This window comes from Pyrgilauda ruficollis, unplaced genomic scaffold (assembly GCF_017590135.1).
Source record: "Pyrgilauda ruficollis isolate IOZ18807 unplaced genomic scaffold, ASM1759013v1 scaffold4, whole genome shotgun sequence".
Taxonomy (NCBI): Eukaryota; Metazoa; Chordata; class Aves; order Passeriformes; family Passeridae; genus Pyrgilauda; species Pyrgilauda ruficollis.
This window is the reverse complement of record NW_024525489.1, coordinates 4,566,210-4,582,012: the sequence shown is the minus strand read 5'-3', so window position 1 is coordinate 4,582,012 and position 15,803 is coordinate 4,566,210. Positions and strand designations below refer to the sequence as shown.

Here is a 15,803-nt window from a genome sequence, read left to right as displayed (position 1 = left end):
AAAAAAAAAAAAGAAAAAAAACCCCACCCCAAACCTCTCCCCTCTCTGCAGCTATCAGCCTGGACCTGAAACCTTATCTCTCCCTTCAACCCCCCCCGCGCCTTTATTTTAAGAAACAACTTTTTTTTTTAAGCGCCCTCAGCAGCCACCACCACCAGCCTCGCGGAAAAAAAAAATTAATATATATAGTTCATTTCCATGTGAATCCACATCTGCCCAAACAACAGCCACCCACAAAATATCCCTCTTCTTCCTCCTCGTCTCCCCTCTCGCTCGCTCTCTCTCTAGATATATATTTATATACATAGCCCCAGAGCCAATAGCTCTCTGGGCTGAAACCTAATATCCTGGTTTTGGCAACTCCTGGTTGTTAATTTGCTCCTCTTTCTTTTCTGTCTGTCTGGAGATAGATTTCCCCCCTCTCTTTTCCCTCCCCGAAGGAAGGGAGGAAGGAGGTTGTGTGTTTTTTTTTTTCCTTGAAATTTTTATCACAAAATTATAATACACTCAAAGGGAAACTCACCGTCATGAAAAAGCAGTGCCTTGTCAACGGGGTTTCTTCGCCATCACATCAGGGGCTGGCAGTGTAGGAGAGAGAGAGGGAGAGCGAGAGAGCGAGGGAGGGAGGGGGGAGAGCGAGCGGGAGAGGGAGCGAGCGAGAGAGGGGGAAAGAGAAAGCGAGCGGGAGGAGAGCGCGGCTCCGCTCCGCTCCGCGCCCGCACCGCCACCGGCACCGGCACCGCACCGCCGGGCCCGGCACGGCACGGCCGCGCAGCTCCGCCGGGACACAACGCCGCAGACCGGCGCCCGGGCACACGCACCGCCGCCCTGGCATGATGAGTCCCCAGCCCCAGCGCGATCCTCGCTCCGCGTTTAAAGCCAGGCCCTTTAAAAACTTCGGCTCTTTTTTTTTTTTTTTTTTGGGTTGTATGTTTCAGAAAGCCGTAGGTCTGGAGACCTAGCCCAGGCTGCTGGCTTTAGGTTAAAAGTTGGGGTTTGTTTGGGGTTACAGGGAAGTAAAACAAAGTTTTTATCCTATTAAAATCAACGTTAATGTTAACAATTTGGTTGATTTCCTTCATATTAAAGCTGTAAATAACTATAAGCTTTGTGGACAGGAGGGGGTCACCAGAAAAATAAATGCAAGTGCAGGGGGCTCCCCAGAAAAATAAATGCAAGGTCACCTTGAGAAAGATAAGATTTGATCCCCTGGCAAGCTACAATATTTTAAGTATTTTTAGATATGTTCTTATCAGCCTTGCTGGAAACAAACTACATGAACTTCAACTACTTTAAAAAGTTTTGGGTAACCTAAAAATGTTAATTTGAAGTCAAAGGTTGTAGCACTGAGAGCTCATTAATGCTATTCTACAGTTTACTTCAGCTAAAAGCATTAATAAATTTATTCAAAGCTTTTTGATTATAGAAAACTATTCCAACTTCCACCATTCACTTAATTCATTCATTGAAAACAATTTAATTCTAAAAAATTAATTATTTTTGCAGATAATTCAGAGAAGCCTGGTTTATTAAAAAAAATTGATTGAAAATAGATTTTTAGCATGCACAGTATGTATGGTAATGCTTTTAAAACGACAACAAAAAATCTCTTTCAGACCCTTTTTCTGCTAGTAATGGTAATTCCCAAGGACTTTACTATTTTATTCCTAAGTAACTTTTTTAAAACTCCTTAGAGACAAGGATTTGAAGACTTTCTTTGTTGGCTTCACACAGCTCAAAAAAATAAAAAAAACTCTTACAACGTTTTAGGTTTTTTGAGCAACTATATCAAAATGGTAATGGGCAGTGTTCTAAGTGGACTTTCTCAAAGAAGTTGGCCAGATTGCTATCTTCCAAAAAAAAAAAAATCTCAGCACATCAGCATTTTCAATTAGAATCTGGTTATATTATTTTTGAATTAATCAACCAATTCCCAAATTTGACCAAAGCTAAGACTCACCTACAAACCTTGTTTACATGCATACCCCCAGTAGAAAACTGAGTTGAAGTTTCAGATCACTCCCACAGTGGAAGGGATGGCCCAAGCAAACAAACCGTAGCACAAGTCCAGCAGATCCTTTGTGCAGCCCAGACCCAACCTGCACATGGCCGTGCCTCGGCCATCAGCCAGATTAACTGCACTTTTCATGAATACAGCAAGGACCCCAATAGACACAGTATGGACAGAAACACCACATGCCAAAGAGCTTGGGAAGAGCTGTAAGCCTGTACTCCTGACACCAGCATTAGAAAATCCAAAAGGCCAAAACTTCAAGGTTCCTAACTGCAGTAAATGCTTCAAGGCCAAACTCTGCCCTGAATTCAAACCTACTCAGCTTCACTGGCTTTAGAGAATATTGCCCAAGCGAGAACTTGTATGGAGGGACACCACCAGCATTGTCATTTGATTAACAGGAAGGAACTTCGGAGGTTACAAGGCCAAACATCTGATCAGTATGTTGTTATTATTATTACTCTCCCAGTCCTACAGAAACCACAAATAGGAAGCAGGCAATACAATGCAAAGAAGGAACTGGAGAAAGGAAGACAAATGATTTTGAATGGATTCTGTTACCATAAGAAACACAAGGAATCCTACACAAGTTTTCCATGATGTTACCATAACTTACTTTCCCTGAAGAATGTTTCAAGGCAGCATTGACAATAGCATTACTAAGCAGGTACAGTACAAAAAGGGAAGGAGAGCTAACATCATCTATACAATGAAGCACCCTGCAGTAACTAGATTTCTCCATATCTACACACATTTGCTATATTTGTTCACAGCTATAAATGATTACCAAAAAAAATCAAGGGTTGGATGTAATTTTGTAGGTCATATTGAATTATGCACTTAATGTTACCTTCAATTCTAAAAGGTCTGAATGCAGTCATCAGCTGTAATGTTACCACTTTCAGGTGTACTACAGGATTTCTGAGACCATGCTTGTAAAGAACTACTGCTTTTTCCTGGCAGGTACTCATGCTGTTTTAAGAGCATCACGTGGTGTTTCAGCACTAGGTGTCACTGCCCCAAGAGGCTGCCCCTCTTCTCACTGCCTTTCTGCATGAATACAAAAGACCCTTGTATGTCAACATTCTTCTACTTCAAGGTCACCTGCTCAGAGCTGTCCTCTTCAACCAGAGTCCTATGTACAATGCACAATCAGTTGCTGCCTTTCTTTAGCTTTTACAATCACATTTTCTTTCCTGTAGCAGCTTTATAAGGAGCAAGGGGAAATAAGCACAAGAAAGGAAAAACCAGTGTCAAAAGGAAGAAATCTTTGGACGACAGGCGTTGGTGTAAAAACAGCTAATGGGAACATCATGTGCACTCATCACACAACAAACTACTTGGCTGTATTTTGACACCAGCTATCAAACTGTGACCATGCTGTTTAACAAATAACACTCTCATAGGTGTGCAAAGACACCAAATGTCATTTGGAGTGATCTGATACATTGCCCTAAAATGACAGACTGTGAAGAACTGAAAACTATGCTTAGATATCGAGAGGGAGAAAATAAGGGGATACAAAGCACCCATCATTCTGTCTCCAGGTTTCTCCTACATCAAGTCACTTTGCTGATATTCAGCCCATTTTTTCAGGTCTGCATCACATGCACTCCAATTCTTGTGCAATCATAAATTAGTACCCCAAAAGAAGGTAAGGCAGCGATAGATTCATAATGAAGAATTTAAGGACTAAGCTAGTGCATTAGATTAATTAATTCCACAGCCATCCCAAGGTTTTTGCATGAATAGATGGTTTGTAACCTCAACTCACTGCATCCTTTCAGAGATATATTGCATGGAAAAGAATGCCATTTGCTTCAATGCAGCCTTGCTTCCTCAGACTGAATTGTTCAGCTCTATTGATGGCACTTCTTCCTCCCATGCTTTTTCTTTCCATTCATTAATGTGTTTCTTATGTCAGGTCATCACCAGTCACACCTTTTACTCATCTACATATGGATTAATTATTTAAATAAAAATAAATAATTAAGCTTGAAGGCACAGAAACAAATAGGTCATCATTAAAGGGCACAGGCAATAGAGAGGTAGAGGTCACTTGAAAAGTAGGGCACCCAAATACAGAGGCACGAAGGCAGACAAGGACTTTAACTTGGAATATAAATGTAACATACCACATGAAATTTTCAGTTCAATATCCATATTAACCACCAAATTCTGAATAATTACCGCCACTATTTTGATGACTCACCCATAAAAATTACCTAAACATTACAATGTTCAGCTTGATACCATGCCTTCCTTACCCAAAACAGTACTTACAAAACCTGGGTCATAATTGCATGATGTAATTTGTAAAGCTGCATGACTCCGGTATCAATCATCATACCAAAGACAGGACTACATAACCAAAGGTATCTTAAGGGGTGATTGGTAAGAACATAGGTAGTAAGAGGGGGTAATGAAGAGTGAGCCTCAGAACAAGAGATTTACACCAATACCAGAAGACAGACAGGTTTCTATGACTGGAGATTGTGTGAAGGCCAACAGGGCTGGTATGTGATGAATCTAGAAAGCAGATTTTGGAGAACTGTACTTCTCTGTGATGGGATCTGACCATACAGCAGACAATTAAGTAAAGCCAAAGAAAACATAGTGACTGGAGGTTCCATTTAAACAAATGGCAATTCAAATTATTACTGGAACAGATCAAGAATTACTATATCATTCTCTAGGTTATTTAAACATAGTCTCCTATTCTTCAGCTAAAAAGGAGAATTAAGTTTGAAAGATTAATAGCTCTCACTTCCAAGTTGGAATAATCTTAAGATACTCAGCCACTGAAATGTATCAGGAAAAAAAAAAAATACCCTCGCCTCTGGAGACAGAACTTTACTACAGAAATAATGGAGAACTAAACTTGCCCAAATAACACTGCCAAAACTGATGGAAGAATTTAAACTAAAAATGATGGCAGAAACTGGGACAACCTTCTATCATATTCATAGTTAATTTGGCTAGCACAGATGAATGGTATAAAAAAATCAGGTAAGGATACAGAAATACAGACAAGTATATTAATGAATAGATGGACACAAGGGTTTGGGTGTTGGTTTGTTTTGGTTTTTTTTTTTTTAAACATAGTACTAATTAAAAACAGCAGCCTGGCAATGAAACTAACAAAAGAAGCATTCCTAATACAACTGAGGTGTTGTGGATGATGTTTAACAAAATAAAACCAAACAAAAAATAGGAGGAATTTAAGCAAAAAAAAAGGAGGCCTAAAACATGAAATGAGGTGATATAGGGATACAGAAACACAGTGGAATAGTAAATTATATCAAAGGCATTTGTGTTCTTGAAAGAAACACAGACCTGCTAAGCTATACATGTATAAGGACAAGACAAAATGGATGAACAGAAGGGATGTTATGAATAAAGCACCACCTAAGTCAGAATTTTTGAGACAGAATAGCTTTACTTGGACATTTCTGAGTCCAAGATGAAACATTTCTGAGTTCTGCTATGAAATCAACTGGGTAAGATTTGGATATGAATGAAGATTGCTGTAAAATAAGTCTTTATATTATCACTAGAAAGGGTATCAATATGAATGGAATTTATTCTCAGATTTAGACTGAAGAACAAATGCTAATAATAGGAGGAGGAAGCCCTCATTCAAAATTATAGCTGACAGACTTTTTCCTAAGATGAATAAATGGTAAAAAGAATACAAGTATAGTTTTATCCACTAGGGAATATACTACAGGAGAGCTAATAGGAAAACTTGGATATGACTTGGAGTTAATGCTATTTAAATCACTCAGAAAGATAAATGAAATATGTTTGCAAGTAAGAGTCACAATTCCAAAACAGAAAACTTTGATATACTATTGAACCTGGATAGTCCATTGAACTGGCTAGTTCAATAATCACAGTTTTCTGAAATGCATTAAAAAAAATAACTGTAAAAGTATCTGAAGTGTAAAGCAAGGCAATGCAAAAAAAACTCTCAGAAACTCCATAACTAATAGAATAATTGCCTCAAAGGGAGAGTCCATAAAGCAGAATCTGTCACTTACATACTAAGTTTCCAGAATTTAACTACAGTTAATTAGCAAGTTAGGATTCTATACAGCAGTCAGCAGCTAGACCTGGACCAAACCTACGAGATTTGCTGCACTTGAGTTCTTGTGTTTAGCATATTTGGGCCTTGCTTTGTTAATCTGAAAGTACCTTTTGTCATAAAATACTATGCTTTGAAGCCTGTCCCTGGTTTTGAAGGATAACTCATTTTCGTAGAAATCAATTTGTTTCACCACCTTTGGCACTGGAAATAGCAGATTCTCAGAAGGGACCAGTTCAGGCTAGTTTCAAAACAAGCGCACCTTGACTGGTTGGAATATAATTAGTATCTTAAGCATTCCCAAGGATTACATTCAAACCTTTTGCATTACTCACAGCAATTAAGTTGCACCAAGAAAATTACATAGTTTTAGCTTTAACACTCAATAAGTGATTTAAAAACAAACGTATTTTACATTGTCCTGGCTTTCCATATGGCCAGATATATAAAGCACAACATTTTAGTGCAACAAAAGCTTTAACAAAAAAATCCCAATCAGTATGCCAAACGTAACGTTCAAAGAATTTCTTTTTTCCAAATGAACCGAGATACAGTAACTCAACATTCACTTTTAATGAAGCCCCATTGCACCATGACAAATGTGCAGCCTACAGTATCTTAAATGAATCATAATATGGCTTACATCTTTAATGCCTGATCACAGTGCCAGAGGAGTTCAAAGTGCCCTTACTAAAACCATCAGTAGAAACGCTGGTTGCCCAAGCCACTGAAGTACCTACTTTGTAGCCAGAAGTAATTAAGTTGCCCTGCTAATCTCTGCTGCAGAAACTCAATCTAACAGACAGAGATCACATCTATCAGATAAGGGCTCCATGCAAGGCACAGAGGCTGCTGCTTTTCTTGAAAACACACACAGCATTTTTGTGTGTGTGACAGTGCTACACACATGCATAACACCCTCTGGAATAAAATTGTCCGTGTAGGGAATAGATACTGATAAGAAGGAATAATTCTACTTCCTTCCTCTGTTTGAGAGGCTGCAAATCTGTATCTTGAGATCACGCCACATCTATGAGGTCCCTGACTTTTACAAGCACAGGAACCTCAGGTGTAAGAATCCATTATTATGAGGCTGAACACACAGTTGCCTCTGTGGACCTCCCCTTTATTCCCCACTCTTCTTAAAATAATGATGGAACGAGACAGGATCTTGAACCTTCAGCTGAACTACACAATACATCTCACTTAAAAGGCTATGAGGTAATGCTGTTGAGCTATGGCAAATCAGTAGGAAATATTTCAGGCAGATAGCATTCATGACTGATAACCATGGGACACAGATTTAAACCTGGAAGCATGCACGGTGCTCATGTTTCCAGAGTTTCACAGCACTAGATCAAAGTAAACAAGTGCAACCTGCAAGTTCACATAAATGACACTGTACAGTTCAAACAATGGCAGAAGGTCTCACTGAAATGACTGCTATCTACTTTGAAACCAGAGAGGAACAAAAGTACATGCAAGAGGGGGGAAAAGTAGGAAAATAATATAACAGAGAGAATTATGTGCCTTCTCATATCCTCAAACAGCCAAACTACTTGTTACAGCTTACCCAAGTGACTCCAAGCCTGAACTAGAATGCTTACATTTTATTCAGGTGGTTACTGTCTGGCACACTAAGGAGCCTCAAAACATAGAAGTTGCTGCCAGCAAAGTCAGGAAGAAAATTGTCAGTCTTTGTATGACCACCAAAAAAAAAAAAATGCACATGCCAATAGAAATTATACAAAAACCTCAAATTGTAAGGGTGGAAAGCAATTTTGGAACATCAGGATGAAACAGCTGGAAGAATTTTACAGCTCCCTTTTTAATTTTTCATTATGGTCATACATTTCACTTTCTTGTGTCTGGGTATATTTTTGCTTTTAACCAAAAAAACAATTGTGTGCATTAGCAAGGTGAAAAGCTTCCAGTCTCCCTGAAGCTCCTGTTCATGAGGGTATTTGGTCCTCATTGATTCAAACCTCCAATCACCCATAGAAAAAACAATTCAGAATACCTAGCATCCTAAGTACCCAAATACAATAAGGAGTAATTATACTACAGCATAGCATTTACAGCACTTAATATTTATTCTGTGCTGTGTATACTAATGTTTGCTTGCAGTCCTTACAGTATGAAGTTCTTTTACCCAGGGCAGTTCATCTACTGGCTCACATCTGCATTAACAATACCAAAGCCATACTCCAGGAATATTTGTGCATATGAAAAACAGCGAAAACCTTTTTCTGTCAATATCCTCACGTACGGGATAAGCACTTCCATCACTGTTACCACCTGTATTAGCTAGACTCAAGGGAGCATAAGGCAAACAGAGCCTGCTAGCTAAAATGAAACTTCCACATCTTTCAACAACATGGAAATAAGGATATTTTTTCTTATGGAAAATTAATTGCACCATATTTCTGCGTAATAGAACATTGCTGCAATAACTGCAGGAGTGGACTTGACTATTTATTTGGAAAAATAATACCTAATACTTACTACTAAATGTATAATTTATACACATTGCTAGGAAAAAAATGTCAAGTGAGAATATTCAAATATCCTTCCTTTTTCATGACTGAGCACACTTCCATTCTACAGCATAAGAGGTTTTAATTCTTAAGACTCAATCTAATTCTTCATAGACAAAATTCTGAACACTGCAGTAATGCAACAGATGTAATGCTGCATTAAGAGCTGTAATGCATCAAACACTTCACCTAACCCACTGCCCATCCAGCCTGCTCCAAAGTGCTACTGTTGCATAACCATCCCTTGCAATCCCCTTAGTTTATATGTTAACACTGTTAAGGAAAGAATATTCTCTACTTTAGTGTGAGTCCTTTGCAAGGATTAAAGGCATTTCACTGCCTTTCCTCTGTCATCCAAACTGGACTGACATTACCACATGTAAGCTTCACATACTCTGTACATTCTAACAACATTATATAATTTCTAAAACAGAAATTAAACCACATTCTCAGGAAACAGAAAATAACACTACTACTTTCAAGGTAAAGGTACTTTCAAAGGCTAACCTGAAGGGACATAACCTATACTTCCAAACAGAAACATAAGGTAAAAAAACTCATGCTATTGCCAAACAGAAGACAGAAAAATCAGATTATCTACTTTGGATTTACCACCTTTTTGTTTCAATGTATAGTCTTAGGTCCTGTGTCAATTTGTTACAAGTAACTTCAACATGACAAGGGAAAGGAGAGCATTTGTAGAAGTAGACAGAAGGAGTTAGATTTGTTTTCATATTACTAAAAGAGTGCTTAGTGTTAACTTTCTTTGCACAAATTAAAATCCAAATAATAGAAAATAAAATTCTCCAATGAATACAGCAAAACAATGGCCACTTTTTTGCTTTGCAGACAGTGTACTTAATATCTGGTTCCTGCTGCAAATTTACTTTAAAACACATCACCTAATTATAAGAGCCTTCCTTCCCATGTTTCCATGTAGGCCTCTATGGATTGCTCACACAGTCCTCCCTCTGGGGCACGGTAATCCACTGGCACTGCTCCCACTTTTCCCTGAAGAACCGAACTCTCCTCTGGAACAAAACACTCCAGAAACCAAATAAGCAGCGAGGAAGAAATCGATCCACCTGGCAGCACCTTTGCAGTTACCTGCAAGGCTCAGCAGCCTTTTCCTCAGCCACTTCACTGCGGGAGCGGGAGACAGCGGGGGAGGTTTATGAGAGCACGGCGCGTACGGAGCCTCCCGCAGGCGCCGGCCGTGTCAGGCTGCCAGGGGCCCCCACCCGGACAGGGGCCCGGGGCCGCCCGGCGCCTCCGGAGCACGGGGCAGCACGGGGCAGCACGGGGCGCCTCGAGGCGGCCGGCGCGGCCCCGAACCCGCCCGGGAGGGCAGGTGGAGCTCTGGGCTGCGGCCCCTCCGCCTCCCGCCCGAGCCGCCCCTTCCCTCGCCAGCCCCGGCCCGCCGCTCGCGGGAGCCCCGCGCCCAGGGCCGGCGGCGACGGGCGCGGCCCGGGAGGGGAGGTGTGGGTGTAAGCACAGCAGCGGGAAGAAGCGGACAGCTCCGCGCGGGCACAGCGGGGGAGCGGGGCGGGGGCTCATTTATATCCCGGGCGCTAATTTGGGAAGCGGGCTAACCCGCCCCGCACGGCACCTGCCGCCAGCACTCACCCCATCCCGCGGAGAGGCGGCGGCCCCTTTAAGACCACGGGAGACCCCTCCCTCCGGCCCTCCCGCCCTCCCCCGCCGCGCGCCTCCGGGGCCGCCAATCGGCGGCGGCGACGCAGCCAGGGCTGCGGGCAGCCAATCCGCGCGCTGCTTGGTGACCGCAGGGGAGGCGAGAGGCAAGATGGCGGCGCCGGGAGAGGCGGCGGCCGTGGCGGCTCCCTCACAGCCCGAGGTGGCCGCGGGCTCGGCCGCCTCCGCCGTGGTGCTGCCGGAGCGGCTGCAGCGGCGGGAAGCGGAGCGGCAGCAGGGCGTGGAGCGGCAGCGGCAGAAGAAGGAGGCGCAGGTAGTGAAGGAGGAGCAGAGCGAGTTCTTCCTGGCCGCCTTCGCCCGGGAGCGGGAGGCCGTGGAGGCGCTGCTGGCGGCGGGGACGCTGGAGGAGGCGGCCGCCCGCCTGCAGGCGCTGCAGAAGCTGCTGACGGGCAGCGTGCGGTTCCTGGCGCCGTACGAGGTGCGGCAGGGGCAGGAGACCGTGGCGCGACTGCAAGGGGAGCTGGCGGCGCGGCGGCAGCAGCTGCAGCCCAAGAAGAAATTCGCCTTCCGCGCCCTCAAGAAAGAAGCGGCCCCGGGCAGCGCCCCGCGCCCCGCCGAGCCCGCCCCGCCGGAGCCCGCCGCGCCGGGCTCCGGCCTCGCCGAGGGCGAATCGGGCGGGCCGCCGCTGTGCGGGTTCAGCGGCGCCCAGGACGAGGAGCTGGAGCTCGGCCCCGCGGAGCTGCTGCAGCGGGACGTGCTGCTGTCGGAGCTGCGCGGCTGCCGGGTGCGGCTCCGCGGCAACCCCAACACGCTACGGGTGCGCGACTGCAGCGGCTGCACCGTGCTCTGCGGGCCCGTGTCCACCTCCGTGCTGGTGGACGGCTGCAGCGACTGCCTGCTGGCGCTGGCCTGCCAGCAGCTCCGCACCCACCGCACCCGCGACTGCCGGGTCTACGTGCAAGTCACCAGCCGGGCCGTAATCGAGGCCTGCTCTGAGGTCTCCTTCGCCCCCTACTCCTGGAGCTACCCTGGTATCGAGGGAGATTTCGAGTCGTCTGGGCTGGACAGAAACAGTAACAACTGGAACCTGGTGGATGACTTTGACTGGCTGGCGACTGACAGGCCTTCCCCGAACTGGAGCCTGATCCCCGAGCAGGAAAGAATCACTCGCTGGGACTGACTGCGGAGGCAGCTCTGCCGTGCAAGAGATCCTCATGTAAACGCACTGATCCACAAACTGTGGGACTTAATCCACAATATGCCATTAAATTATTCCATTCTGTATTCAAATTTCAAATTATAATATATGGCTGGATGTCTTAGTTGAAGCATACCAGTCAAATAGAGTTTACTGTTCTTGCACAAGTTGCTGCTATCACTGTATGTATCACTGGGATTTGCCAATTTCTGAAGTACTTCATTGTGAGTTACAACTTATTAAGGTGGGACGAAGGCCACTGATACACAAACACAATGAGCCTCTGTTAGAGCTGTTGTGCTGCTTTCATTCAGGCAGACTCTGAATTAGCTGCAAATAGTGCAAACTGTACTGGAATGAAAAGATCAAATACCAAATTTCCCATGTTTGTGTGGTTCTCATGACAGCAGTACAATGTATCTTAGAGGGAGTGCAGGGCAGGACTGCTGTGAGGTAATGGGGTGAAAAAAGGTTCAAGGGAGAGTTTGTAACTGCCCAGTGCAGCAGACTGAGATGCATCCTAGGCTGTAGTACAACGATGAGCCAGTTTCTGTTGGTTTGGGTTAAATCTGCAAGTTGGCTTTAGGCTTTTATTTCCAGTGAGAGAAGTCTAAAGGAAGTATGGTTCTAATAAACATCTAATGCTCTCTTAATATATTGATTACTTGAAATTCAGAAACCTATGGAGTCTGTATAAATACTAAATCTTCACAACTTATAAATGTCATGTGAAAGGATGCTGCTTCTGTAAGCAGCTCAAAGGCATCCAGCAAGTGCTGATGAGCTCCACAGAAGCTGGGTTAACTGTTCCTCTGCAAGATGAAGCTTGAGGGGAGTGGTGTTCAGGGATGTCCCACTAGTTTTCCAGACAACAGGCTTTTTGTGCTGTGGTCCTAATTTGCAGCACTCTGCTGCTGCTGCATATGTGCAGTGTTGGCAGAGAGAGTCAGTAAAACAGAAAGATGAGGTGCTATATTCCAATTCCAGAATTGCATATTACCTTGCATAAAGTGCAGAATAATTTAAGTCTCTTCACTCCTGCTAAATAATAATAAAAACGTAGCAGCACTGTGGAATGCAATGTCTTTACAGTGCCCTGTTAGTGGTGCTGAAGTGACCACTGTCCATATATAAAGTATACATAGCAGTTTTAGGTTTCTAAAACCCCTCCTTAACTTGTGACATTTTTCAAGAAATAATTGTTTATCTTGCCTTAACATAAAGCTTTATTGTAAAACTTAAAATTCTTTATGCTGTGCAGCCATCATCTATGTGCCTCAAACAGACGCTAAATCTTAGCTGAACCATCAAAAACTGCATCACTGCCAGGGGAAGTACCTGAAGCTTCACTTAGGTGCTCGTCTGGTTTTGAGCAGAAAAATTTTTTATATAAGTTGTTTTCAGCATATTTAATTTACAGGGGAGGGCAAAAGGGATTTTTTTAATATTCCTGACAATTTTCAGTTTTGTTTACTTCTGTTAATGTGTATTTTTTTGACTGAATTGGATTTTGCATTTCAAATATACTTGTTTTGAATTATTTTAGTTGTTCCTTTACTAATGAGTCTTCTTTACACTGACAGCATGATAAAATGATTTAAAGAATACACCCTGAGTCTTACTTTAGTGTACATAATTTATATCCTTTGTTAGAGGAATGTGATCAGTTGAGGCTGTCCAGTTATTTTAATTTTAACACATCCGTCTTGTTACAGAACCTGATTTTGTAGTTAATTGTTCTCCAGATCAATCCTGTTAGCATCCTCTAGCCTTGAGACTGCAACATGTTCAGCCTGTAAGAACTACAACAATGCCTTTGTTCTGCTTGCCCAAAGCTCTAAACATTTACACCTTCCTGTGGCAATGGATCCCTGCAGATCCAGACAGGGAAAGAGACCCCCAGGCTGTGGCAGGAACCAGGGGTGCGCTGAGGCTTCCCAGCCTTCCTCACATGGAAGTGCCATGTCCTGTTCCAGCTCTTGGCCTGTGGCATGCAGTACTGCCTGAATAAACAGAGCAGGAGTCAAAATGTGGAAGTTTAAGCATCAATTTCTCTCTGAAGTTGCTTCCTTGGGGATGTTTTTCACAAACCAGTTATTGACATCCCAGCTGCTAATGTTTTCTTTCCTCCAAATACTTAACTGTGGTCAAACCACAGTTAGCAGGTAATACTTTTCAGAACATGATGCCAGACAATTACCCTAAAGATTTAGCATTACCTTTGTAATACAAAACACATAACTGGCTCTTGGTCTCAGGCATGGTGTGAAACAAGGAAATTCAATCTGAGAACAGTAAGTCCAGAAAAATTTGGTCAGGCAAATACCTAAATGTGATTTATAGTTCTAAACATACAGTTTCATATCTATATATATACACACAGAGTTGCACATTTCCGTAAACCTTTTTTAAATTATACTTTCCTGATGTAGAATCGTAACAGAAATTCATGACTGTTTTGAAACAACAGACTGTTAATGTTGTATGAGAATTTAAGCACTAGTAAAGGTTTACTAGCATTCTATAGACTATTCAGTATAGAAATTGCAACTTTTTTGGATTTCTAAGGAAGAGAGGCCAAATCCCTAAGTATTTCTAATCAGCTGGCAATCACCCTGTATAATGTACAACTGAAGTGAACAAAGTCTCTTCAAGAACTCTAGCTGTGGTTTGCATCACAGTGCCAACAGTTCCGCCAGGAACTTTTTTAAAAATCATGTACTTTAAAGAAATTAATGATGCTAGACATCACCAGGGGCTGAAAAACAAATGCCTGCCGGAGGCGTGGGATAACAGAACATCAGCACCACAAACCTTGTGCAAATTTGCCCTGAAGAGAAGCAAACAGGCAGAAAGTTTCTAAAAATAGTGGGGGGCATTGAGCTGCAGAACCATTTTCCACGAGGAGTCAGGAAAGCCTCCTGTTTCAAACAGTTTTGAAAGACAGCCTAGTTGGACAGGCCTGCTCCAGCCAGTGACCTCACCAAAATCTTTAAGGCCAGTGAAACTTCCTTAGTGCACCACAGGGCTGTTACTCAGCGTTGTAAAGCTCCTGTGTGTGTCTGTGGAGGAAATAAAACAGTTCTATGCAAAGATGCACAGCACTGAAGCCAAGGGAGAAAACTGAGGCCATTTTCCAGGCCACAAAGGGCTTTGAGTGTTGCCATTTGTTGAGGCACTGAGGGGTGGCACACACCAAAACTTGTGTCCAGAGAAGCAGCCAGGAGGTTTGCTGCTGCTTCCATGGGGCTATCCCCTCACCCCAAGGTCTGTTGTGAGAGAGATCAAGCCCCCCTTTGGAGGCCAGGCATTTCCCTCTGTCTGCTCCTGCTTCTCTGAGTAACAGGAAAAGAAATGGAGTTACATTCTCTCTTTAGCCAGCTCTCTTTCACTTAAATAGATTCTGATGTGAGCTGTAGTAGAATTGTTTAGTAAAAAAAAACAAAAAAAAAAAAAAAAAAAAAAAAAACCCAAAAAAAAAAAAAAAAAAACAACCAGGTAAAAAATACAACTTCCTACATACTTTTATGCATTATATTTTTGAAGGCTTGCATTTTTTTTTCAAAGTTTCTTATTTAAGCAATAGCTGCATGTAGACAAGGTTCAAATCTCAGTGGTTTTACCTGGAATTGCTTCAGGTTTTACTAAATTTCTTCACATACAAGGAAAGACAGGAATAGCAAGAAAAAGAATTAGGCAACTTGGGGGAAATTCAGCATTTCCATTCACATCATGATCTGATTTATCTGTCTGACTGGGGGATCCACCTGTTGTTCTGAGATGTTTTCCAGCAGTAATGACTATAATGAGCTTTTTGTAAGCTTCTTTTAATTCCCAACATATTTCTTTCCTGTTTCTGCAATATAAATTTTGATTTCTAACTCTTATTTTTTCAGCAGTGAATGCTACACCCCAAGCATCACAATAATACAAACAAATACTCATAATGACCATCCTGGAAGTAAAAAAAAAAGCTGTGTTTTCTGAACATGTTACACACCACCACATGAATGATGGCTGAAATTCTGGGGATTACCCAGAGCTAAACCACACCAAAATCCCCACAGTGTGCCCCAGCAAAGTTCAGGAGCCACAGAGTACAGCAGGTCAAATCACTCTTCCCAGGATTTTCAACAATCCCAGCAGTGAATTTAGAACTTGCCTCTGTTTCCAGCCTCAGAACCTGCAGTCACCTCACATGCCACAAAAATAGTAGCCTACCAAGTTACCTGTGTAAGGAGGTAGAAAAAAAGTCATAAATCAGACTTTTCTCCACCTGATAATCGAACAGTGAGGTACAGGATTTTCATCACA

The 15,803-nt window shown here is 42.8% G+C and overlaps 2 protein-coding genes across 9 annotated transcripts in view; one reads left to right on the top strand and one right to left on the bottom strand.

Annotated features, from left to right (window-relative positions):
• The window catches only part of BICRAL (BRD4 interacting chromatin remodeling complex associated protein like), a 68,919-nt gene extending 58,626 nt beyond the window's left edge, over positions 1-10,293 (bottom strand). For 3 of the 8 annotated variants that reach the window (XR_005955945.1, XR_005955946.1, XM_041477208.1), the window contains exon 1: positions 524-9,485. The gene's annotated coding sequence lies outside the window, so the exon portion shown is untranslated. The other 5 variants (XM_041477205.1, XM_041477202.1, XM_041477206.1 and 2 more) reach the window with 4 other exon arrangements.
• Positions 9,778-13,096, top strand: TBCC (tubulin folding cofactor C). The gene has a single exon (XM_041477209.1). The coding sequence runs from the start codon at positions 9,813-9,815 to the stop codon at positions 11,469-11,471; it is 1,659 nt and encodes a 552-aa protein (XP_041333143.1). The 5' UTR covers positions 9,778-9,812; the 3' UTR covers positions 11,472-13,096.
• The last annotated feature ends 2,707 nt before the right edge of the window (positions 13,097-15,803 follow it).

Bases quoted from the DNA above. Each gene is read 5' to 3' on its own strand.
- TBCC (XM_041477209.1), top strand. From the start codon at position 9,813: ATGAGAGCACGGCGCGTACGGAGCCTCCCGCAGGCGCCGGCCGTGTCA.